General features: G+C 40.9%; 1 protein-coding gene across 2 annotated transcripts in view; it reads right to left on the bottom strand.

Annotated features, from left to right (window-relative positions):
• The window catches only part of tmtc1 (transmembrane O-mannosyltransferase targeting cadherins 1), a 162520-nt gene that overhangs the window by 100580 nt on the left and 37493 nt on the right, over nt 1-24447 (bottom strand). For both annotated transcript variants that reach the window (XM_044185918.1, XM_044185919.1), the window contains exon 4: nt 23928-24104. In XM_044185918.1, coding sequence (XP_044041853.1) covers nt 23928-24104 — 177 coding nt within the window. The remainder of the gene's footprint in view (nt 1-23927; nt 24105-24447) is intronic.

Below are 24447 nucleotides of genomic sequence, written 5' to 3'. Positions count from 1 at the left end.
CTTGTTTGACAAGTCAGATTGGCAGTTTTGATAAAGATTTATCGGTTGTTATTGTTCCGTGTGTCCTGTGATAGCAGTTACTTAACAGAAACTATGTTGAAAGCAAGATATGACAACTTGATTCCAATTATGCGTTTCAATGGGTTAATGCTTCTTCTAGTTTTGACAGAATTGGTGATGATGAAGAGAAAACATGAAGCTCCCAGCAATTTGAAATACCAGAAAACCTGGTAAAAGCTTTAGGTCCAATAGGTTGTCCAAAGCAGAGACAATCAATGTCAATCTCATTCTGGCCCCTACACCCACCCATTCAGTCCTTTGCTTTTGTGTCCGTGTGAATGGTTCACCATATTAAGGGGCCGTCCAAAATTGACTGACAAAAATGGTGGAGGGAGACAATAAAACCCTGCAAGAACGTCTGATTATTGACTCTCCACTACCCTTAACCAAAAGTGGTGGTGCCAGATAACAGAGGAAACATCATATTAATGTAAGTCCCATCTTGCTACCCTTTCATGATGGGTTTAAACAAACATGTGACTGATTTGTCGCTTCAATCGCATGATGTATGCATCACTTATAGAGCATATCATCTAATCGGCAATTTTATCAACTACATTTTTATCATCTCGCACATGCTGATTGTTTTAAGCAAATTTAAGGATGCCCCCTCAGCAATGATGATTCAAATCATCACTCAAGAAGCTGAGTCATACAGTATTTAATTTTGTCAGTTGAATCCCTTCACTTTTTTTAGCAGAGTTATTGTAAACAGAGCAAATGCAAGATGGCATGGCAGGTTATAAACTTTTACAAACCAAGTCAAAATCACAACTACAACATAAATTGTACTGAATGAAGTGCTGAATGTTAGCGAACTCAGCTGAACTACTTTTGAACCAGACGCTGGTACAACTTCATCTGTAGATGTCCAGATCAACACTTCATCTGGCAGCACTGGCAGCAGCCAAACAGGAGAGACTTGGAAAATTCTGATTTGGGTACAATCCTAGGTAAATTACGCATAGTACATAATGGGGCATCCATAGCCCAGAGGTTAAGACACATTCCATATGATCGTAACTTCCCCACTTGGATTCCCAACAATCACCAACTCTGGTTTGGTATATAAAAATATTCTGGCTCTACACGCTGTTTTCTCCTGCTGCCTCTCTCTGCCATTGCTGGCTTCTTTGTGCTTCTGGGTTAGCTCACTGAATGAGAGTTGGTGGCTGAGCAGCGGCTCTCACTCGTTCTTCGAAGGCAGATCATTCAATTAGCAAAATAAAATGACAAAAATCGCCCAAAAAACAACAACTGCCGATAGACTCAGCCAATTGCCCAACCCTAGTCAGGGTCCAGTGTTGCATGTCATCCCCTTCTCTTTCCTTGCATTTCCTGTTTGTATCTCTGCTATCACTATAAAATGCATAATGCCAAAAAAGTACATAATACACAAAAGCAAGGCATGTATCGGAATCCATGGTGACGGACATTTCCTGTTCATGGTGGAGATTGCCAAGTGCCAACAGCTTACCTGCTATTTTATAAACTCGTCTTTAATGTAAAGAGTCCTCCAAAAACCTTGAGTGCGACTTCACATGGAGGGAAGAGTTTGGTAAAGGGTCAGAGTGTATAAGATGAGCCCACTTGCAGGATCTGAGTGGTCTATAGGGTCTAAAGGACAGGGCCAAATGATCTGTTACGATATTCCAGGCTGCACCTTTGACTTAACAAGTTCCTAGACCTCCAAGCAAATGTGTAAGTTACATATATGTTAAAGAATATATATTCTAAAAAGGACATTAATTATAAAGAATCAGAGCTAGAGAGGGATTAGGCCGTAGCAGTGGGGCAGACTCTCAGTGTATATGTACAATGCAGAGTGAGACAGTGAGAGAAATATATCTGACAGGTGAAAGGAGATCAATCCTTGAGAGAAGTATGTACACTCTGCCTCCCCTGGCGCTAATTAGCCACGTCTGGGAGGAACATGGAGCAGATGCTCCACTGAGCTGCGAAAACAAATATGGTCTTTCTAACATCCCCCTCTTTCACTCCATCTCCATTTCCATCGCTCTCCGTTTCTGAGTGAATGATCACACACTCAGTACATGGGAAAAAAATAAAGAGGCAAAACATATTTATTCACACACAAACACCAAACATCTACACACACAGTAGATGATTACGATTTAATGAAGCTGGAATTCTTGTGTCTTCCTGCCTGACCAGGTGTTTGGAAGCAGACCCACAGCACAGCCATGTAATATTAATAGAGGTAACTGCAGACAGGACTGCCATCTAACCATTCTGTCACCTGCTGGGCTGTCAATAAAAGAACATTCCTCACATTAGATCACATTAATTATAGCCAAATTTTGTTTTGTAGCATTTTCAGTTTTTTTGTCATTGACAGTAAAAACAGAAATAGAAGACAGGGATACAAGAAAGAGAATGCCAAGCAATAGAGGTCCAGGCAGGTTGCAATGGACGTCTAGATTACATGGTATGCCCTGTGTATGTTCCATGAATGATCGTTCATGGAGAGTTTAGGCAAGGGCGTTATTGGGGTGAGATTGCCCTTGCCCTTGCCCGTGATTTGAGCTAAATGTTAACATCAGCATGCTAACATGCTCATAATGACAGTACTAAAATGCTGATGTTTAGCAAGTATAGTGTTTACCACGGTTGCAATCTTAGTTTAGTGTGTTGGCATGCTAACATTTGCTAATAAGCACTAAACAAAAACTACAACTGAGGCTGATAAGAATGTCATTAGTTTTGCAGGTATTTGGTCCTAAACCTAAGTACTGAACAAACTGAAATTTTGGTCTGATGGTGCCAAATAAAAGGTTAAGGGATCACCAAAGTTCGCACCAAATTTTATGATAATCCATTTAAAAGCTGGTTTTATTTTTCATTTTACCCTGGACCAAAAAATCTCAAAGGGTCACCAAAGTCTCAAGGATACATCCTTTGGGAACCATGAATGTCTGTATCAAATTTTGTGCTAATCCATCTTGTAGACGTTCAGATATTTCATTGAATATTTAAAATCTTTGAACTGCTGGGGCACTAGATGACAAGATCACCAAAGTCATTAGGATAAACCTTCTGTGAACCACAAATGTCTATACAAAAAAAATCATGGCAATTCATCCAATAGTTGTCAGGATTTTCCAGTGTGGACCAAAGTACTGGACCAATCAATCAACATCCTAAGAGCCACACATTGTATGAGATATTTTAAACTACTGTGATTACTGTGACTGTGATTGTATATGGGTTATGGAAGTTCTTTGTCCTTAAAATGACATCGAATGAGTTGGCTATGCATGTTTTTGATGTATGATAGTCAAGACGGGGAATCAAGCAGGCAGGAATAGGACACAAACGCAGACAACCAGACAGGGTGGGTACAATATAAGTAATTTAATGAAAGGGGGGGAAAAGGCTTACACTGATACAGGCAGGCAGGAGCCACACAAAAACAGGTAAGCAGTCCAACTAAGGCAAACATAAATCCAGGGAACAGGCAAAGTCCAAAAATCCAGCTAGGTGCAAGAGAAATAGGCCAAAACACAGAAAACTAAGGCCAGGACGCTTGTCGTTAGTACAAGGACGATCTGACGTTTACTGGCGTCTTGTTCTAACATGGCTACACTGTGGCCTATTTCTGACATGGCTGGAACAGTTTTGGGAAGCTTGCTGGAGAAATTGTTGCATTGCCTATAAGCATGACTGCAGGGAGTTCAGTGATAACAGCTTTCATGTTACTGATGGACAAGTAAGGCTGCAGCATGCATACTAGTATGTTGTCTGAGCCACTAATCCAAGGTAATTGGATTTGAATTTAACCATGCAGGCATTTTAATCCAACTGGGAAAAGTGAATTTAGTATGTTTGCCACTGGAGGAGATGTTTGATGTTTGTTCTTTGTTTCACACAGCATTGGTTTTAGTTTATCCTTTTCTGCTTGCACAATATAGGCTGAGGCTTTTAGCGCTGCATTGCTTTTTTGTGCTCACAGCACTTCATTCTTAATCGGCTTGTGAATGACTCAAATATTTGCCTGTGTCCGGTGCCATGACTATATTTGCAGTAGCTGACCTCTATTTTAGAGTAAATCTCAGAGGATCAGTGCACACAAGCAGCACATGAATTCACTTTCATTTTCCATGGTAAAAAAATGCAAACGGAGCTGAGTACACATGGACTTCTAGCAGTCCTATTTATACAGGAAAAGTCCCATTCAGATCAACATGTATTTTATATTTCAGAAGGTGACATAAAATCAGGAAGAATGATACAATTCCAAGAAGAGCTCTTTGGAAAGGTCTTCTGTAAAAAATCTTCTGTAAGGGCTGGGCAGTATATCGATATATTAACCCATCAGACGTCAGTACAGTACTGTTAACACTGAGATATCTATCCCTTTAATATTTCTGGTTGTATTAGAACATTTTAGGAAATGTTATAAATGTGTGAGCGTGAAAGCTTTATGGCAATACTGGATTTACAGGATTTTTGCATCAGTGGGATGAAGTACCTTGAGTTGTCAAGTATAAAGTTCATTGGATTAGCCAAAAACAGACATTCCTGTGAAAGTGTATAGGGGACTATATTCAAATGATTATGTAAACTTGAAAATGTAATTCCACAATAGCATTGTAATTTTCCACATATGTATGTTATTTGAGTAAAAATTAAAATTAAAATGCAATAATCCATTTTCATTTCCACATACTCATATGGGCGTTCTATGACTATATTAAAATGAAAATGGAAAAGCTGTTTGACATTTAATTTTCAAAATTGTAACCCGCTGTACAGTGGACAATATTCAACTGTTAATTAAAATTTGAAAATATAAATCCAATATTAAAAAATGTAACCTGATTTTCCATTTATGCAAGCAATATTTAAGTCAAAATGAAAATGAAATTTTCTAACAATTTGAAAATGACACTGCATTTGACATGTCATTTTCAAAGACTTAACCTGCAGTGGACAATAAGCAAAGCAATAAGCAATGCCTAATCCTAATGCCCCCCCCCCCCCATATAGTACAGTATACTCATACTATAAACTTTTGCACATTGCACAAACTGTCATTTAAATAACAGTCATACTGAACATATTCTTTATTATTCTTTAATATCTTATTGTCAATTTTATATTTATGATTCTTGACCTGCAGTACTGGCTTTATCTTTCTTGATATGTTACTATGTTTGTTTTGCACCAAAATACCAAAGCAAATTCCTTTTATGTGTAAACCTACTCGGCAATAAAGCTGACTTTGATTCTGATTTAATTTTCACCACAGTGAATGTTCAGAGAAGACGAAACAGAAGTTACCTGGAAGTAACTCCAGTTCTTTAAGTATGTGCATAGCTCACGTGGGTTTATATGTCAAAGTGAAGTAAAACAGTTACTGCTGGGAATATAATTAAAGCAGAACATGGCCTGATCCTGTCAGATACATCCATCTTGTGTTGTGGTGGTGATATAACTGGTGAAATCTGATGCTGAACTATAAATCAAAATCTACGGGACTTTGTCAAGCATAAATCCCCCTTAACATTGTTGCCAGAACCACTGTGAAGGAGTGGAAGTGGTTTGATAATCACTCGCTGAACACATCCCAATACTGTTTACATATATAGATATTACATCTGCTGGACTCGTATGGACTTTACTACTGTCTGGTGGTTGCTGATTTGATTGGATGTAGTAATTTCCTTGAATGCACCACCAAGAAGAATTGAAAATGATCCCCGCTAACAACTGATAACTGATAACAACACTTCCACATGATAAACTAAAATGTATTTTCATAGTGTAATGAATTCATGTGACACCAATGGCTGCGTGGAAGAAAGGAAATCATTCTAAAATCTGCTGGTATGCTTTGGAAAATGGTCAGCAGTAAAGTATAAACCTTTTGTAGTAAATGGGTGAAAACTTCTAAACCGCTGGAGTGGCCCCTTAAGTTTAGGTTTAAACTTTGAAATTGTTGTGCTTAGGTACATGTACACATTAAACCATCACATGCTGTTGCTGGTCATACGCAGGTGAGTGTATTGAAACTCGAAAAAGATTGTAAGATTTCTGCACGGATGCATAAAAATAAAAATGTGAATTCAAATTAACTTCAGAAAAATATTATACATATAAAATATCTAAAAATATTCTGATTATTTTCACACAAATTAAATAAAACACATTGTATTGATTTTGACTGAGCTTGCAGACACACACATTCACACACACTTTTTACACAGCGTTACATTGGGACTCTTCACTGACTTCACACTGTTGGATTTTCAAAGGTTTCTGTCTGAACAAACAGGACTCTTAAAAGAACTCACAGCCCTCTAAAGACATTTCTGCAACACTCTCACTGATACACACACACACACTTCAGAAGCTGGTTTTGATGCATTTTGCCTTGTTGTCACCATCTTGTCATCTTCTTTTCGTTATTATAATCACATTTTCCCTCAGCATCCAGAGAAAACACAAACACTGGTTCCCACCGGGCTAGTTCTTCCAGGCTTTACCACAGATAATAACCTTCCACAGTAGGAGGTGTGTGTGCATGTCTTTCTCTTCCAATTAGGACTTTTTTGGGGGGAGCACGCCAGGCGGGTCCGACAGCACAGCTTGTTACAACAGCTACGGAGAGCCGGGGAGGTAAATCAGAACTCCCTGGGGCAGTTTGGTTTGGTTTGGTCCCACTTCAAAGAAATGAAGAACTAGTAAGTGAATAGAAACCAGCAGTCAGTCTACAATTTATGCTCTATTCTGTGTGAACTGACATAAATTGAAACCAAATCGGCTGATCTCCCCAGTCTCTTTAAACAACCATAGCAAGATTTCAAATCATGTTACGTTACATCGCTGCTGACAACTTTCCAGAGCATTGCATACCTTTTTAGACTGCTTTCTTACATGCAAGCAGCTAGGACTGAATTTGTAGCATAAGGACTCACATTTCACTCATGCACAACTGCAACCTAACTTCCGTTAGCCGCACGCTCCTAAGGTCAAGTAAATTACAACTACAAACGAGTTACGTATGTAACCATGGTTCTATAATGCTGGATGTCCACCAAGGAAGGTATGTAATACCTAGATTTCCACCTTCTGTGGCAATCAGGACGAATGAGACAGAACTCTCCACACCACGAGAGTCGATTTAAGTTTGTTTAAATTTCTGCTTGTCTTCATAGGGGAGCGTGGTTAAAGGCTGGATTAACAACCAGGCAAAGACCACAGGTTCACCATGTTGCAATTAGTTTGTGGTTATTTGTTTATTGAATAATATAAACTGAGATGGAAAGGACATTAAAGGGGAACCTCACATTATTTTTTATTTTTTTTGCACTTTACAGATAATCGCAGGGATTTAAAAGTTTCGTTAAGCCAAATTCTGTGGCCCCTCCGTAATCGTCGCGACAAGTATAAATAACAGAACACTAGCTGACCATGTTCATTCCTAGTTCATTCCTCTCACACACAGCAGCTGATAACATTAGCAAGCCTTCACAAGTGAGATTTATTCGTCTTCTGAGGCACTAAACAACATATGGGCCCGCCGATAACTGTGCTGTATTCAGAGCTTCACTAGATATTCAGGGCTGATGAACAGCAGGGCTACGGCTATGTACTGACACTCACCCACAGACAGCAGGAGAGAGCCACTATTCCAGCTACAACACAGGTGACCACACAGTCGCTCTCTCAAAAGGGACATAAATGTTTTTCTACTGACTGTCAAAGCTCCAGCAGACTCCCTGTGAGACTCAGAGAGTCTGACAGTGGCTTCTCATGGCTGGTTAGCTCTGATTAGCAGCTCTACATACATGTCCATGCTACACTGAGCAGTGGTCAAACAGTACATATAATTTACTAACTAAGTTACTCATCAAACATCATGAGCACATACATTTGGCTTGAATACCAGGAGGAGAAAATTCTCACCAAAATCTACTCCCCTTTCCCAGGAAAAAGCAGGAACCTGGGATTTTTAGCATGTGTGCTTGTGTTCGCGCACTGAAGATAATCACATGAACTGAAACAAGGATGCATTCTACAAATCTTGTAAAACCTACCGCTCAACTGGTGTAGTTAAATAAGTCCGACTTTGTAACACTGTTATTACAGTAATACAACTGGATCACCTTTTCACCTATAGCCAGGCTAAAAGAGCAGCTTACAGTTCAGCTGTATGGAAAAAGATTTTTTGGAATAGTTTGAATGAAGTGCAAAATATGTAAACAAAAACTATGTACATGGAACAGAAAAACATGAATCTCTTTGTTATATGTGACATACTGTGGGAAGAAGCCTATAGAAAATTGGATGGACCTCTACTATCTCAAAGCCATCTGTAAACATACCACACACCATGAGGAAACAGCAATATCTGGACTGAGCTAAACTAAAGCAAACAGAGGAAGCAGAGGTCAGAGCCCAGCCTCATGCAGCCCTGCTGGCTGGTAGATTCCTCCTGATACTCACCAAAGAAAAGCACCATTAACCCCACTGCAGGGCCTGAAAGCTGCCCAATATCAAGGCCATCAAAGAGGAGGCTGATTTAGGAGGAGCAGGCAAGTTCAGGTTTGTAATGTAAGGCAGATAGTAACTACGACTATAATGTTCTTTCCACGTTCTGATAATGTCAATAAGTTCTGCAGAATGTTTTGTCCAAAAAAATGTCAGTGAAAATTGACAGTGAAACTACAGAAAACCTGTGGGCTGTATAAACTGAGGAGAAATGATATTTTCACTACCTACTACTAAGACAGGTTACTCAATCATAAAGATAGCATGGATTGGTCCACACTAAAACATGAGGTAACTGGTTAACTCTATTATTACTCTATTATCCCAATACAAACACAAAAAGGCAGCAATTAAATGCTAATCAGTATGTATTTCCATCAAATGAAACTTGGACGAAAGTTCAATAAGGAAGATCTCTTCTCTCATTCTTGGCCTTTATTTCTCTATTAGTGAGTTTCTACTATTTATTCCTGTTCCAACCTTAATTTCCAATTAAGTGCAATGAGATAACTTCTGTTATGAATTGACGCTATATAAATAAAGCAATTGAATTTCCCAATTTCTCTGTCACTTCTGCGTCCACAGATCAGAGCCCTGATATACTCCAAAACGGATAGCAGCGGTTGTATGAGGACAGCAGACACACACATAGTTCTGTACATACTACATTGTACAGAGCTACGTGTGAAGCAAGAGAAAGACAGCTGTGTTTTCCTTCTGCTAATATTAACTATTCAGGAAATACAGATACAAAATGGAGATGAAGCGGTGTACTGTAATACAGTAATTAAGAGGAGCAAAAACGGAATTCTCTGCTATCCCCTGTCTCTTCATGTGCAGACATTTAATAACCAGACTAAGTCTACAGCCATAGCAGCTCTGTGAGGCTGAACTTAAGCACAGTGGTGCTTTGGGCTAAATGCTGACATCTGCCTGCCTCACAGTGATAATGTGGTAGTCAGCCACCCTATCCTAGTGTTCTCTTTTGTCCTTCCCTTGTGTTTCTTGTGTGTCCTCGGCTCATCTCTAGATGTCTGTGTGTGTGTGTGTGTCTCTTCTGGTCTGGCTCCTTGGTTTCCTGCCTGCTGCTGATCACCAGCACACCTGTCCTCAATCAACCATCAGTCTCCACAGCTTAAATACCAGGCTCTCCCACACCACCAGCACGTCTCCGTACACTTGTACGACTATTACGCCAAGGCGCCTCACTTGAGAAAGTTAAGTACTTTTGCTAGTATTGTTTGTTACCTCGTTTGTTGATCCTGCTCTACTTCTGCCTCAGGATTATCCTGTGCCGGTGATCGCGGCTTCTGTCTCCTTCTGGATTCCTACCAGCCTGTCTACCCGTCTCTCCAGCCACACCACCTTGCCTGTCTCCATAAGCTACACCGCTGAGCCAGACCTTTTGGACATAACCTGCTCCACGCTACTGGTCCCGCCGTCAGTCCATCTCCACACCTCACCGCCAACTCCACACCGCAGATCCACTGCCAGTCCAGGTCTACACTGCACCCCCTGCTCCTCGCCTCGGGGCCCGCTGTCTGTCTGGATCCACACATCACTGCCAACTTCACACCGCAGATCCGTTGCCAGCCCAGGCCAACAATCCACCGTCTGCTCTACGCTACGGACCCGTCTGCCTGTCCAGATCCACACTGCACTCAACCCGAGCCAGGCCAGGAACCGCTGCTTCAGTCTCCGCTTCTGAACCATCGCTGATTCTCCTGAGCCGCCGAGAGCAGCGCCGAAGTCACCACTCAAGAGAACTACACCCCTTCTCACCAAAACTACATATATTCAAATAAAGAGTGACTTTGTCATTAAACTTTTCCATTGTGTTCTGCATCTGTGGGTTTGAAGATCGTACATTACGACAGATAATGCTAGCATGTCGATGTACATGTTAGTTTAGCGTGTTAGCATGCAAAAATTTGCTAATTAGCATTAAACACAAAGGCCAATAAACCAAAGTATTGGACAAACATACATTTTGATCTGACCATGGTCATCCTCTGGGGACCATGCACCAAATTTTACGGCAATCCATCCAAAAGTTCTCAACATGTCAATAATAACCACAAATGTCAACCTCATGGTGGTGCCAGAGGAAAAGTCAGGGGATCACCAAAGTCAGTAGGGCTCATCATCTGGGAACCATGAATATATTTGGTGCAAATCCATCAAGTAGATGTTGAGATATTTCACTGAATAAGTTAAAAACTTTGATGGAGGCACTAAAGGGAGAGTTAGAGGATAATCAAAGAGATGTATCCTCCAGGGAATTGGAATCTGTAGCAAATTTCATGGCAATCTATCCAATAGTCGTCAAGATATTTCCCTCACAACAAAATATTTTCCAAACATAGCATATACAGTATTTATTATAACTGTGCTAAAATATCTTTCAGCTGTCAAACATTTTAATAATAATATAAGTGATGGTCTGGCCCACCAGTCTGTAAGCTGATGGTTTCTACCTCTGCAACAGTGTAGAAAGTCTCAGTCAGTGGGTGGCCTCCAGTCAACTACAAACAGCTGGTAGACAAAGGGCTCGGCTGGATAAAAATAAAGACAGCCTTTCATTTGTTTCCATGTTTTATAAAAGCCTTTTTCCAAACAAACTCCCAATTAGCAGTGGGTCAGTGTTTAATGTGCTGCGCTGAGGAGGAGGAGGAGGACGGAGGGGTGATGGCAGGCTGAACCTCTCATTCTTTCTCTGCCTCCCTCTGTCCACCCAAAATCACTCTTTCACCCTCTGAGCCTCTAAATTCCTCTCATTTTGGCTGGAATCTGGTTTATTCTCTATTCCATCTATTTCCTTCCATTGTTCTCACCGTTCATGCATTATGCATAACTCATCCTCCATCTCCTCCTCTCCCTCCATATCTCTGGAAATCTTTCTCTATTTATCTATTTCTCGCTCAGGAATGCATGTCTGATGTCATGACAGCAAAAATGCTGCATTCTCACACCATACTGCTGGAAATGCCGTGTGATATTAAACAATCATGCAGTAATTATATTTTGCATCACCACCGTCGTTATTGTAAGTGTTGTGTTGTTAACGCACTGAGTGTACAGACTACGGTTTACAATGCATGTTTACTAGGTAACAGCCAACAGTTCACTTTGTAGGTTGGCTAACTAACAAAATAAATGTCGATACAGCTAATAGAATCTAACAAGACAAAGAGTCTACAACCATGCTAGCAGCTCTGTGAGGCTGTATGTGGGCACAGCAGTGCTTTGAGCTAAATGCTAACGTCTGCATGATAACATGCTCAAAATGACAATGCTAACATGCTGATGTTAAGTAGGTATAATGTTTACCATGTTCACCATCTTAGTTTAGCATATGAGTATCCTAATATGTGCTAATTAACACTAAAGACAAAGTACAGCTGAGGCTGATGGGTCACGTCATTAGTTCTGCAGGTATTTGGTTATGAACCAAAGTATTGTAGCAATTAAAATGTTGACCCGATGATGGCGCTAGATGAAAAGTCAGAGAATCACCAAAGTCATTAGGATTCATTGTCTGGGAACCAAAACATTTCATATGTCCTGTTTGATCCTGTTAACCAACAGTTGGCCTGCACTCTGCCACCTCCTTGAGTGCTCAGAATATGACTAAATAATTACAAAACACAGTGACAGCAGATTTCAAACAGAACAGGCACAAAATCAGGATTTTTCACTCTCGAATCTTGACATACAGACAGATTACTGCTCTAATATTAGTATTCACTCAATAGTTTTGTTTTTAATGAACTTCCACACAGTTTCAGCCTGTTTCCATCTCTTCATCTCACATTCTTCCTGACACTTTTTCCTCTTGCAGACCTCTTTATATCTGACTGATATCCAAACTCTCTCCCTCTGTCTGTCAACCAATTTGCCTTTTCACAAGATCCACTGGCAGCTTTTGAGGTTTAATTAAGGCTTAAATTAAATCAGCATCAGTTTAATCTTCTCTGGATACCAAACAGGGAGACAGGGACTGGGAAGGCTGTCTGAGATGCTGGCAACATTCCATAATGCCTCCTTGTAGTAAATCCCATAACAGCACTAAGACATACTGTATTACTAACCTCCGTTACACTGACAAATTCAACTTTGATCTCATATTTAAACCCATTTGCATTGTATTTTTGTTCTGGCAGGTTGCCAAAAACTGTCTGTCTGCCTTGAGGCTTGAGGAAGAAGCCTTCATATCCAACAACAACCACAAGCATCCACACAATGTCATGTCACCTCATCCTGGGCCTCATGGTGAATAATGCAGTCTTTCAGAGGAATACTGGACCGTGCAAGGTTTCTGAGGGAAAAAGGAAATAAGATACACAGTATGTCCTTTGAATTACTAGATTAAGGTCATACTTTGATCAAAGATTGACTTGGTGCCTAATAATCCCACAGAACTGCAGTTCATGTCTGAAAGGATGTGTGGTATTATTGTATTCTGTTCCCTTTCATTGTCAAGTGAATATCTTTAGGTTTTGGACTTTTGGTCAGACAAAATAAGCAATTTGAAGACATCGCCTTGGGCACTGAGAATTTGTGATGAGAATTCTTTTCAATATTTTTTGATATTTCATAGACTAAACGATTAATCAGCTTTTCAAAAGAACAATCTGCAGATTAATCAAAAATGAAAATAATTGTTAGTTATAGCCCTATACATATGCTTAATTAAAACTACTCTATCCTCTAATTAAAAAATAACTAATTTCTCATTTCTACTTCATTTTAGGCTCAGTTTTTTTAAGGTTCACCCTTTGAACCCGATTGACACAATTTGTGTCAGAAATCATACCCTTCCTCTCAGAGTCATAACTATGTCAAACTGTAGAGATTCATACACATACTGCTTGAATCAGTGCGAATAAATCTTTCCAGTGATAGCTGTGATTCCTTTTGATGTATATCAAAGTTAAATATCAAAAAAATCTGTTTTAAATTATTTAAAACAGGCACTCCTTTAACTTCAGATCTTGCCTCATAATCATCTAATTTAGCCTTTTCAGTGCAAATTGAAACTGCTTGTAGCTAATGAGGCATAATGCAGATTTGATGTAAAAATGTAAAAACAATATAGGTTAAAAAAAAAATGGGGCTCAGGTGTAGCCCATGAATATATTAAGAGAAGTGGATTCTGTGTTCGAAGATGATGCCCCATTCATTCCAATGACAGTTGGCTTAACGGCGTATATGCCAAAAAAGGTTTCAGGCTTCAGTGTTTTTGACTCTACAGGCAAGCTTAGACCATGTACAGTACCACTCACAAGCTAATTTCTGAAGCATTTCTGTGTAGAATCAGAATCGGGTTAATTGCCAAGTGGGTTACTCAGAAATCACTCAAAACGCTTTGAATTAAAGGGGACCTGTTATGTTCATTTCCAGCTCTATATTTTTATTCTTGGATTCCAGTAGAGAACAGCTTTGCATGATTCAGTTAAGGAGGTCATATTATGGTTTTTGGCTTTTCCCCTTTCCTTTAATGTGTTATGTATCTTTTTTGTGCATGTAATAGGTTTCCCCTCAAGGCCCATCCGCTTTAACGTAACCGCTAACTGCTGCTAACTGTAACGTTAGCTGCCGTTAGCTAGTTAGCTCAATTAGCCATGCAGCTAGTGGCCCAATTAGCTTAGCTGACTCTGCCCGGACTGGGAGCTCATGTCCCTAGGGGAGTGTTGATATTTACACCGCTAGCACAGGAGCTTTGGACCACTGGAAGGAGGAGGTTTTCAGGCCCGGGCTCCAAGCTCCCAGTCTGGGCAGAGTCAGCTAGGTAATGGGACCTCTAGCTGCACAGCTAACTGAGCTAACAAGCTAACGGCAGCTACCGTTAGCAGTAGTTAACGGTTACTTTAGCAAAAAGTAAAGCCATCTGTCCATCCAGAAACTAACTAACTTTCCTTCACAACCGAAAAAGCCCTTTCTGAGAGATATATTGAACAACCTCCAAAAACTTGTAGTCCTGAGCAGAGTAGTCAGACCTACCTGTAGAAAGCGCTGTGATCAGAGCAGTCGAATAACTTAGACAGACTAATCGGGTGGATGGGCGAATCCTTGTACTTTGTGGGCGTGCTGTGTGCAGCAAATCATGAGCAGTTGACCGTATAAGGACATCCCTGCCTAACTGACGTCAGCTAGGCAAGAAAGTACAAAAACGTTGGGAACCTAGTATTCAGAGCAGTCTGAAGCCTGAGCTTTTTGCTTACAGGAATTACTTTTACATATGTTTACCTCATTATTTGAATCTTTGGCCACATTCAATATGAACATCTGACATTGTAAAATTATATATATGACAGAAAATAAGGAAGAGCATAATAGGTCCCCTTTAAGGATTTATTTCGACCAAACCAGAGTTGGTGATTGCTGGAACACTGGAAAGACTAACAGAGACAGTTTTGGTGATTTTTATTTTATTTCTGTCTCGTTTTATTGAAATGTGTTTAAAAATGATCTACAAGGTAAAATTATTGGGGATTTTTCAATGGAGTCTGGTTGGAAGCAAGAGCGATATAACGGCTTGTTCTGGTTAAACAAAAAGGTCTGTCTCTGTAGGGATCCTTTCCATAGTGTTGTCATGTTGCATTTTTAGCGGACGTAGGCTACTTTGATGGGCGCATTTGTCCCCAAGGATTACGTTGCAGCAATGGCGGCCCGTTCCGAAGCTGCCATTTGAGGTGTAGAGCCAGAATATTTCGGTGAATTAAGGGTTTATTTCAACTAAACCAGAGTTGGTGATTGATGGAACAGTGGAAAGACTAAGAAAGGCGGTTTTGGTGAGTTTTATTTTGTTTCTGTCCAGTTTGAATAAAGTGTTTTACGATGATCTGCAAGGTAAAATTACTGTTTTTCTCAATGGAGTCTGGTGGGCCATAGTGTCCGTTTGTTTAGGTCTGAGATGCTGGTGCTTTAGTACAACATTTAGTGGCAATGAATGTCGTATACAGTACCTTTAACCGACCAGTAGGTAAGTATGTTAGTTACTTCAGTTAAATTATGTACGTTTGTAAGTTGTTGCGTTAAGTAAGTTTAACTTCACATGTTCATAAGTCATCATTGACTTGTGGTTTCACACAGGACACAAACAGCGGTCTCTTGGGTCAAAGTCCTGTGTTTGTTTGACCCATCCATTCATCCACCCCGACCTCGTCCCTACAAGGACTTTGTCACTCTTTATACTACGTCACCTCACATTTTTGTCTCTATGACATTCGCGCATAAAATGACATGCCGTCTCTGCACAATGTAAGTCAGTTCAGACTAAATGGAGTGAAATGACACGCGAAAAGCAAAAAAGATTAGTAACTCTACCAAGGGCACTCTCCTAGTTTTATTTTGTGTCTGGTCATTTACATGACCCATTCCCTCGTAGGATTATTCAGACACAGTAATCAACAACAAACCAAATATTCTGAGCATCTAACAACATATTGACCTTATGCAACAGCCAATTGCCCATTTTTGTATGCATTTACCCCAGACCTGGTATTTCAACCTCTCCACATTTCTTTTTTGGACATAATTCTCCTCAATTCCATTTTCCTGTAATAAATCTAATATTTCAGGTTACTTTTCTCCTCCAGTATCTGTATCTAGTAAAATCCATATAAAAGATTTTACTTGCAAACCTATAACTCAATGTAATCTCTCATTCAGCATTTCTTTTATCAGTCTGTGAAAAAATGTGTGTTCCTGGGGTTTACTGAGACAAATCGGCATCCACTACAGCTACTTGAAACCTTCATGATTTTAACAAAGTTAAACAACAATTCATTTTTGTTTTTAGTTTTTTTGCGAAGCCTCTACTTTTTTGCACCATTCAGTAAAAAATGTCAACATTGTTTGTATGTGTGTGTGTATGTATGTGTCTGTACACGTGAATGCACTGGCACATGGACAGCTTCAACCTTCTTCCAGACTCATAAAAGTCCTTTGTAGTATTTAAAGGATGAAAATGTTTATGTGTGTGGTCTTAAATGCCTGTCCTCTCTCTACAATTCATAAGCTTTGAATTCTGTGTGTGTGTGTGTGTGTGAGAGAGTGTGTGTTGTCTCTCAGGAAGCAGACCACCTTGCAGCTGAGTGGCTTCACTGTCGCTACCTTTTAGTGTTGTTGTAATTTTGGCTGAGGCAGGAACAAAGTCAACACAGTTTGTTTACCAGGACTTTAGCTCCGAGTCAGAGAGAGGGAGACACCAAAAGATCTAAATCCTGCTGAGAGACATCTGTATCCCTCCCTCCGCTGCCTGCTCCACACTGACATTATCGCAGTGCAGCAGCCCTCTGCCAGCTTTACACCACTACCATTGCACAGGCTTACTGCTGTGTGTGTGTGTGTACACATGAGTTTTAGAGTATTAAGGGTTATCATAGTGGCTGCCGCTAATCTAGAGGAAGACATAAACAAGACTGAGAGTGGAGACGAGTCAGCCGCCAGCGGCTGAGGCCCATGCTGGTCAGGGACATGAGGAGCATAGTGGATCAGCGTGACATTGCATTAAGCACACACACTGTCATTGCTGGGTGCCTTGTTTTAAGCTCAATGAAAAAGTCATTTACACACAACTCGGGTATTGTATTCACCAAATTAATCAGTCAGACAATCAGACAGGTTGTAAACTATTTATTTTATTAGTGACATTTCAGGTGCCTCATTTTCAGTTTGACCTCCAAATAAAGCGGTTTGCTGCAGCTGACACAAAACGCTGCGTCACACCGATCCTCGCTGCCCTTCCCTGGTTACCTGTGAGCTTTAGAATTGATTTGAACATTTTACTGCTTGTTTTTAAAGCCTTGAATGCTCAGGCCTCTGCCTGAATCTGTGATCTGCTAACTCCCTTTGAGCCTGAGAAGCTGCTTGAGATCCTCTGGCAGGGCCCTGCTAATGGTTCCAAAATCTGGACTTGTCACTAAAGGTGACGGGGCCTTTTCTGTTCGGGGCCCTCAGCTGTGGGGCTCTGAACTCCCTGCCTGAGGATCTCAAGCAGACAAGCTCAGTGACCTCTATTATAATCTCTTCTTAAGACTCGTATTTATCTTATAGCTTTTTCTAACTGGTATTTGTTGTAACTACTGAAATTATTTTATCTTGTTTTTTAAATTCAACTACATTACTTTGTTGTAACATCAATAAACCTCACAAGAAATGGCAACCCTTCGCCCTATATGGATTCTAGTGGAAACCGGTGCTTGCTTAGTACGTGAATGAAACTCTACACATGTTGTAGCAGCCACTCTAGCTCAATAGCTCAATAGTTCACAGCAATTTGAAAATACTACTGCTGGAGAAGGGACTTTTCAGGGACTGTGAGGTACAGTACCCTGTAAGGCAAAGGAACAAAAATTGGACCTTAAAACTGAGTCCCTAAAATGGTTCCTGAGTTCCTAAAAAAACTCCTGCAGTGAAAACCGTTATTCCTCCTTTAACACCTCATAGTAACTAATGAGTGTGAGAATCCTGTAAATTCTTTTTTTTTTTTAAACTTCAAATGTAAAAATCACCAAAATATTAGTCAGAAATTCAGTTAATTATGGACATACTGTCACATATCATCACTCATTGAAGAAAATTCCAAAATACCAATCAATGGAACAAATATGCTACATGCATTTTTTGGGAGATACACACTCGTACTCAAACACACACATCCACACACATTCCCATACTCATACTAACCCCAGTCCTGCAGTCCTCTGGACGTTTGCCACACCTCTAAGTGACAGACGCCCTGGGTAGTTTGCCTAAAATAACCTCTAATACAGATTAAACTCAAAACACACACACACACACCTCCTCAAGCATGCAGTGTTTCAGTGTGTTATCAGCTCGCCCAGCCTAGTAGCAGCAGGCTAATTCCAGAACGTTCCAGTCCGGCTTACACAGTAGGGAGGCTCCTAAAACATCTGGACCTTGCTTTGCCAAGTCCCGACTCACACATAAGGGATGCACACACATTTATACAAATGTGGAGACACACACATGCTCTTACACACACACACACTCTTAGAAAGCCAGAACACAACTTTTAGTTTTGGCTGTAAACTGCGGCTCTTAAGCACAAGCACAAGCATAGTGCCGCCCTTCACACACACACACACACACACACACACACACACACACACACACACACACACACACACACACACACACACACACACACACACACACACACACACACACACTCCTCACTCCTCACTACCCACTGCGACAAGGGGAATATCTTTATCAGGCTTAAAGCAACATGTGGACACAATGATACTACTAACACTGAAACCAGAATCAGAATCAGAATCAGAAATACTTTATTGATCCCCGTAGGGAAACTCTTTGTTACAGTAGCTCGCCTTTACGTCAGTGCACACAGGAGAAAACGATATTATACACTATAAACAGGTCAGAAATAAATTAAGTAACATGTTGGTATAAGTATAAGATAAACTAAGTGTCGAGTACCAAGTGGGTTTACTGGTAGATGGTGAAGTACAGTATAAATACAATGTCACTAATTATGTAATAAATAATAGTAAAAGCGGAGGTGCATGTACTGTCGAGAGTAATTGAGGTATATCCGTAACAATAAATAAGAAAAACTAACAAGGGAAACTAATATTGCACTTGAGGAGTAAACAGAATATTACACAATTATTATTAATTATGGCGGAGATGTAATGCTCAATGACCAGTTTAGTGACCTAGGGTCAAACAGACTAATCCTTAGAGGGAGGAGTTAAAGAGTTTGATGGCCACAGGCAGGAATGACTTCCTGTGGCTCTCTGTGGTGCTCTTTGGTGGGATGAGTCTTCCGCTGAAGGCGCTCCTTTGTTTAGCCAGCACGTCATGGAGCGGGTGGGAGACGCTGTCCAAGATGGCGTGTAGTTTGGCCAGCATCCTCCTCTCTGACACCACTGCCAGAGAGTCCAGCTCCACCCCCACAATGTTACTGGCCTTACGGATCAGTTTGTTCAGTCTGTTTGCGTCCGCTACCTTTAACCTGCTGCCCCAGCATGCAACAGCATACAGGATAGCACTGGCCACCACAGACTCATAGAACATCTTCAGCATTGTCCGGCAGATGTTGAAGGACCTCAGCCTCCTCAGAAAATAGAGGCGGCTCTGGCCCTTCCTGTAAACAGCTTGAGTGTTCTTGGTCCAGTCCAGTTTGTTATCTAAGTATACTCCCAGGTACTCCCAGGTAACATCCTGGATGAATTCCTTTTGTGTAGACTGTGAACAGTGCAGCATTAAAGACACACACTGCTGTTTTTTCATGTTTTTGCTCATTCATATAGATGTCTATACATCAGTGCTGACCACTTTCCAGAGCATACCTGTTGATTGATGAATATGTTTCTTTCCTTGCAGGCAGCCATTGGTTTCCAAAATGTCAGGACTTAATGAACATCAACTTGCAGAGACTTGAAACTTGCTGCAGACGTATAATCCATCTCATTTACTTGCCTTTAGGTTTTATCAATTAATTATTTGGACATTATAAGAGCGAGGGGCGGCAGTAGCTCACTCCATAAGGACTTGGCTTGGGGACCAAGCACCAGTCGATACGGAGGTGGACTGGTAGCTGGAGAGCTGCCAGTTAACCTGCGGGGTGCCCTTGAGCAAGGCACCTAACCCATAACCGCTCAGGGCGATGCGCTGTAGCAACACATCACTCTGACATCTCACCACATTAATTGCATCTATAGGTTTCTCCTGTGTGTGTGTGTGTAATAAAGTACTAATCAGAGTGGAAAGATGAATTTGTCCCATGGAGGATTAATAAAGTAACTCTTCTTCTTAAAAGATGCACAAAGGTCTGGGGAGAGAGTTAGGTTAGAGAGCAATGAATCAATGGTTTGAGGCACTTTAACCTCATGGCTTAAAGGAGCTGTATGCGACATTCAGTGCCACTAAATGTTGCACTAGCACCAGCATCTCACACCAAAACAAATGGGCTCTACGGCCCACCAGACTCCATTGAGAAAAACAGTAATTTTACATCACAGATCATTGTAAAACACACTTCATTCAAACTGGACAGAAACAAAATAACTCACCAAAACCGCCTTTGTTTGTCTTTCCACTGTTCCATCAATCACCAACTCAGGTTTGGTCACAATAAATCCTTAATTCACAGTTAGATGAGAAAAGAACCAGCCGTTATATCGCTCTCCTCAAACAGTTTCACAGGGAGGGACTCTCATGCACACGCGACTGTATAAACAAAGCAACACAGGCAGAGGGAGTGTGACGCCATCCTCTGCTCAGGACGCCATTACTCCACTAAATCTTTACATAGCAAATAGCAGTTTGCTGCTAGTAATGTTCAGAATCTCATATACAGAACCTTTAAATGAAGAGTTTGATTTGCAGGCAGCCTCCCAGTGAACAAGGCCAGACTGGGACTGATGGAGGCCAGTTTGATGACAGGGAATACAGCGGCTCCAACCAGGACTCTGACTCTGGGGCCAACGAAGACACGGCGGGTTCAGGCGGGGAGAGGAGCCAGAACATTTTTCACATCTAACTGAATTAAGGATTTATTTTGACCAAACCAAAGTTTGTGATTGCTGGAACAGTGGAAAGACTAATTAAGACGTTTTTGGTGAGTTTTATTTTGTTAACGAGGCAATTAAGTTGGTCTTAGTTCGGTAAAAGAGAGAAACTTGAATTCAGAAGGTGTACGGTTGTATTTTTCTGTTTTTGAATGTTTTAAACAGAGAAGCAGAGAGTTGTACAGAAGCTAAGCAATGTGCTGCTGTGGACGGGGTCAGCAGCAAAACGTATTTTAGCCACCTAAAATGGTAAATGGTAAACGGACTGTCCTTGTGTAGCGCCTTTCTAGTCTTTTCTGACCACTCAAAGCGCTTCACATAATACATATCACATTCACACACTGATGGCAAATGCTAACTGCTCATCAGTCCAAAGAAACTAATCATTCACACACACACTCACACACCGAAAGCACAGCACAGCCCTCGGGAGCCCAAGGACACTTTGACATGTGCGCTGGGGGGAAGCCGGGATATACCTGCTCTACCACTAAGCCACAGCTGAAATCCTAGTGTGTGGAAGCTGTAACTTTGAGAAAAAACAGACTACATGTTCTCTGTGATGGATTATCTATCTGTAGCAAGTTTCAAGTCTCTGCAAGCTGATTTTCCTGGTGTACTAAAATGAACTAAACCCAGAGGCAGCCTGGAAGTTGAGAAATCCATGTAAAAACTGATTGTGTACTTTGGAAAATGGCCGGCAGTAATGTAAAATATATGTAATTTGCAGTTAATGGGCTAAAACATAGAAAACACTGGTATGGTCCATTAAAATAAGAGGAAGGAGCGCAGCTGGAATGATGGGGAGACAGGAGAGAGTTGGCCTCTGCTGACATGGAGTGCTTCTCTGAAGCTCACTGCTCTCCAGGCATCTGTCCTCCATTATTACTGCAGGCTTCTTTAAAAAGAACCGAGCAGGGATGGAGAAACACAGCAGCAGCAGCAGCAGCACAGCGCGCTAGTAAAAAGTAGGACATGGATAATGGCATCTGTGTAAAGCCACACAGTCACACACAGGAAGAACGGTCAAGTGACTACATTCATTATCTATCAATGACGGAAACATCCTCCTCTGATAATGTGACATTGTTACACCTCTGCAATCTGTGGTGCTCAGTGTGTTCCAGAGGAGGAGTGGTCTGCCGTCCCTCACCATGCCTCAGATTGAGATGACATTTTTGTGACCTAAATCTGACTTGAGTCTCGAGTCTATAGCTCTGTGGACTGCTTATGTTTTACATTGCCAAAAAGTCTTTTGGGGCAAGTACCAAGTCCTTGACTACAAGTCCAAGTTAAGTCACACGTCTTCATAAGCAAATTGCAAGTCAATTTCAAGTCTTTCAGATAAAAGGAATGAAGAAAGAGGAATGATGCACCACTAACTATAAAAAACGGTCAGTATGTCAGTTTTGGAGTGTCAAGATGTTTTTGGTTAAACTTCTACTTTCACCTACAGCGTCTCAATATGCCTGAATTTAATCTCATCCGTAAACCTAAACCTAAACTCCAATTAGTCTATAGACTGAAAACGATGACGTTTATATCAAAGGTTTAAAACTGGTTTCCACATGGATAAAAGTACACAAATACCCACATATATTAGATATTAACAACACTGGGTCGAAACCTAGTATATGGCTGGAACGTGTATGGTCAATGTGCTCCTGAGGACTAATTGAGGACTGTTCGCGTGTCGTCGCGCCTCATGCGTCAGGCACACAGTTGTCGTGGCACGGGGTCGTGCACCTCCCAATTTTGGAGAATTTTCATTTCAAGAAGGACTAGTTAAAAGGTTTTTTGTTCAAAAAAGGTCAAACAGGCATCTGTAGAACATGACAGTTCATTACAACACAACTGACATGACTGCCACAAATACTGATAAAAAGCAAATAAAGTAATGAACTCATTTTTACTATTAATATGATGATGTTTTTAAATGCGTCAAAAACAGGAGATCTGAAAAATCTACATTTCAGTAAAAAATATTTTGCCAGCAGAATCAACTTGTTAACAGGATATTTAACCTTCGTTTCATTAGAATACATTTGTTCTTCCAAATCCTTGACTTCTTTCCTTACAGGGATTGTATAATGGCGATAGAGTATGTCCGTGAAGAGTTTACAATTAATTACAATTCTTCTTCGGCATTGAGGAGTTGAACAGTAGTGACATGTTTGGTCTATGGCGTTCTTCTGGTAACACTCGTTGACTTCTTGCTTCTTCACAGAAGGTTTTGCTTGAATACTGCAAAGGATAAGACGGTGTAGTCCCTCATTCGTCCAGGAGTGTTCTATCGTAGAAAAGGTTTCAGTTCTGGACACTGGACACTGTTTTCAGAATCAAGACGTTTCAAACGTCTTGACTGAAACCCTTTCTACTGCAAAGGACGGCGCGTTGAGCATAAACGCCTCTGTAACTCACACTCCATCTGCAGAGGCCACGGTGTCTCGCACAAGCATACAAGGCTTAAAAGCCTCCTGAGGACGTCAGTTAGGACTGTTCACTATGAACGGCCAATGGAGAAACTCCATCACTCACTCAGTAAGTCAGGGACAGAGCTCCTTATCCCAGCTATTTATGCACACAGTTTCAGAAAAAACATTCATCTCCAAAACTAATTTTCACAGTCTATGGTGGGCAGCTCCCAGGTGTAAACGAGTTTAGCTGTGTAAATATAAAGCCAAGCTTTGTCGAAAAACTGTGTGCACGTTCAGCAGACCGTTGCCACATAAATCAAAATAAGAAAAAGACAAACCAAACAAAGCAAAAAGCCTGTGTGCTTACTAGATGAGAGGCTTGCGGCAGAGCACCAGGGCATCGTAGAGCACGCACACTCCGAACACAGTGATGCCCGTCTCCTTGACCAGCATGGCGCAGGTGCCCAGCAACAAACTGACGAGCAGACACCACACTGACACCGTGGAGGGCAGAGAGTCCTCAGAGACACAGACCCCCACACTCCTGAGAGACAGACAGAAAGGAGATAGAACAAAGGTGATTCATAATGACAGATGGTAACAGGTTAGCCTCAGCCCAGTCACAGAGAGAGGATAGCAGAAGGACAAGATACCTACTGTTCATTTAGTATAATAGTCATGTTGTAGGATAATTAAACTAAGTGTAATGAATTGCCTCTTTATGTTAATTAAGATCGTGAGATTGTGTCTAGGCTACAAACAAGAAATGTCACACTCAAATATTCATATTCAGGGATCAGACAAAGAAACGTAAGCATTCATGCAATATAAGTAACCTGATCACAGATACAAGCACTGCTACAAAGGTAGTCCTATTATGCTGAATG

Source organism: Siniperca chuatsi, linkage group LG23 (genome assembly GCF_020085105.1).
Source record: "Siniperca chuatsi isolate FFG_IHB_CAS linkage group LG23, ASM2008510v1, whole genome shotgun sequence".
NCBI classification, from domain to species: Eukaryota; Metazoa; Chordata; class Actinopteri; order Centrarchiformes; family Sinipercidae; genus Siniperca; species Siniperca chuatsi.
The sequence above is the reverse complement of the archived record's forward strand: the minus strand, read 5'-3'. Positions and strand labels throughout refer to the sequence as shown.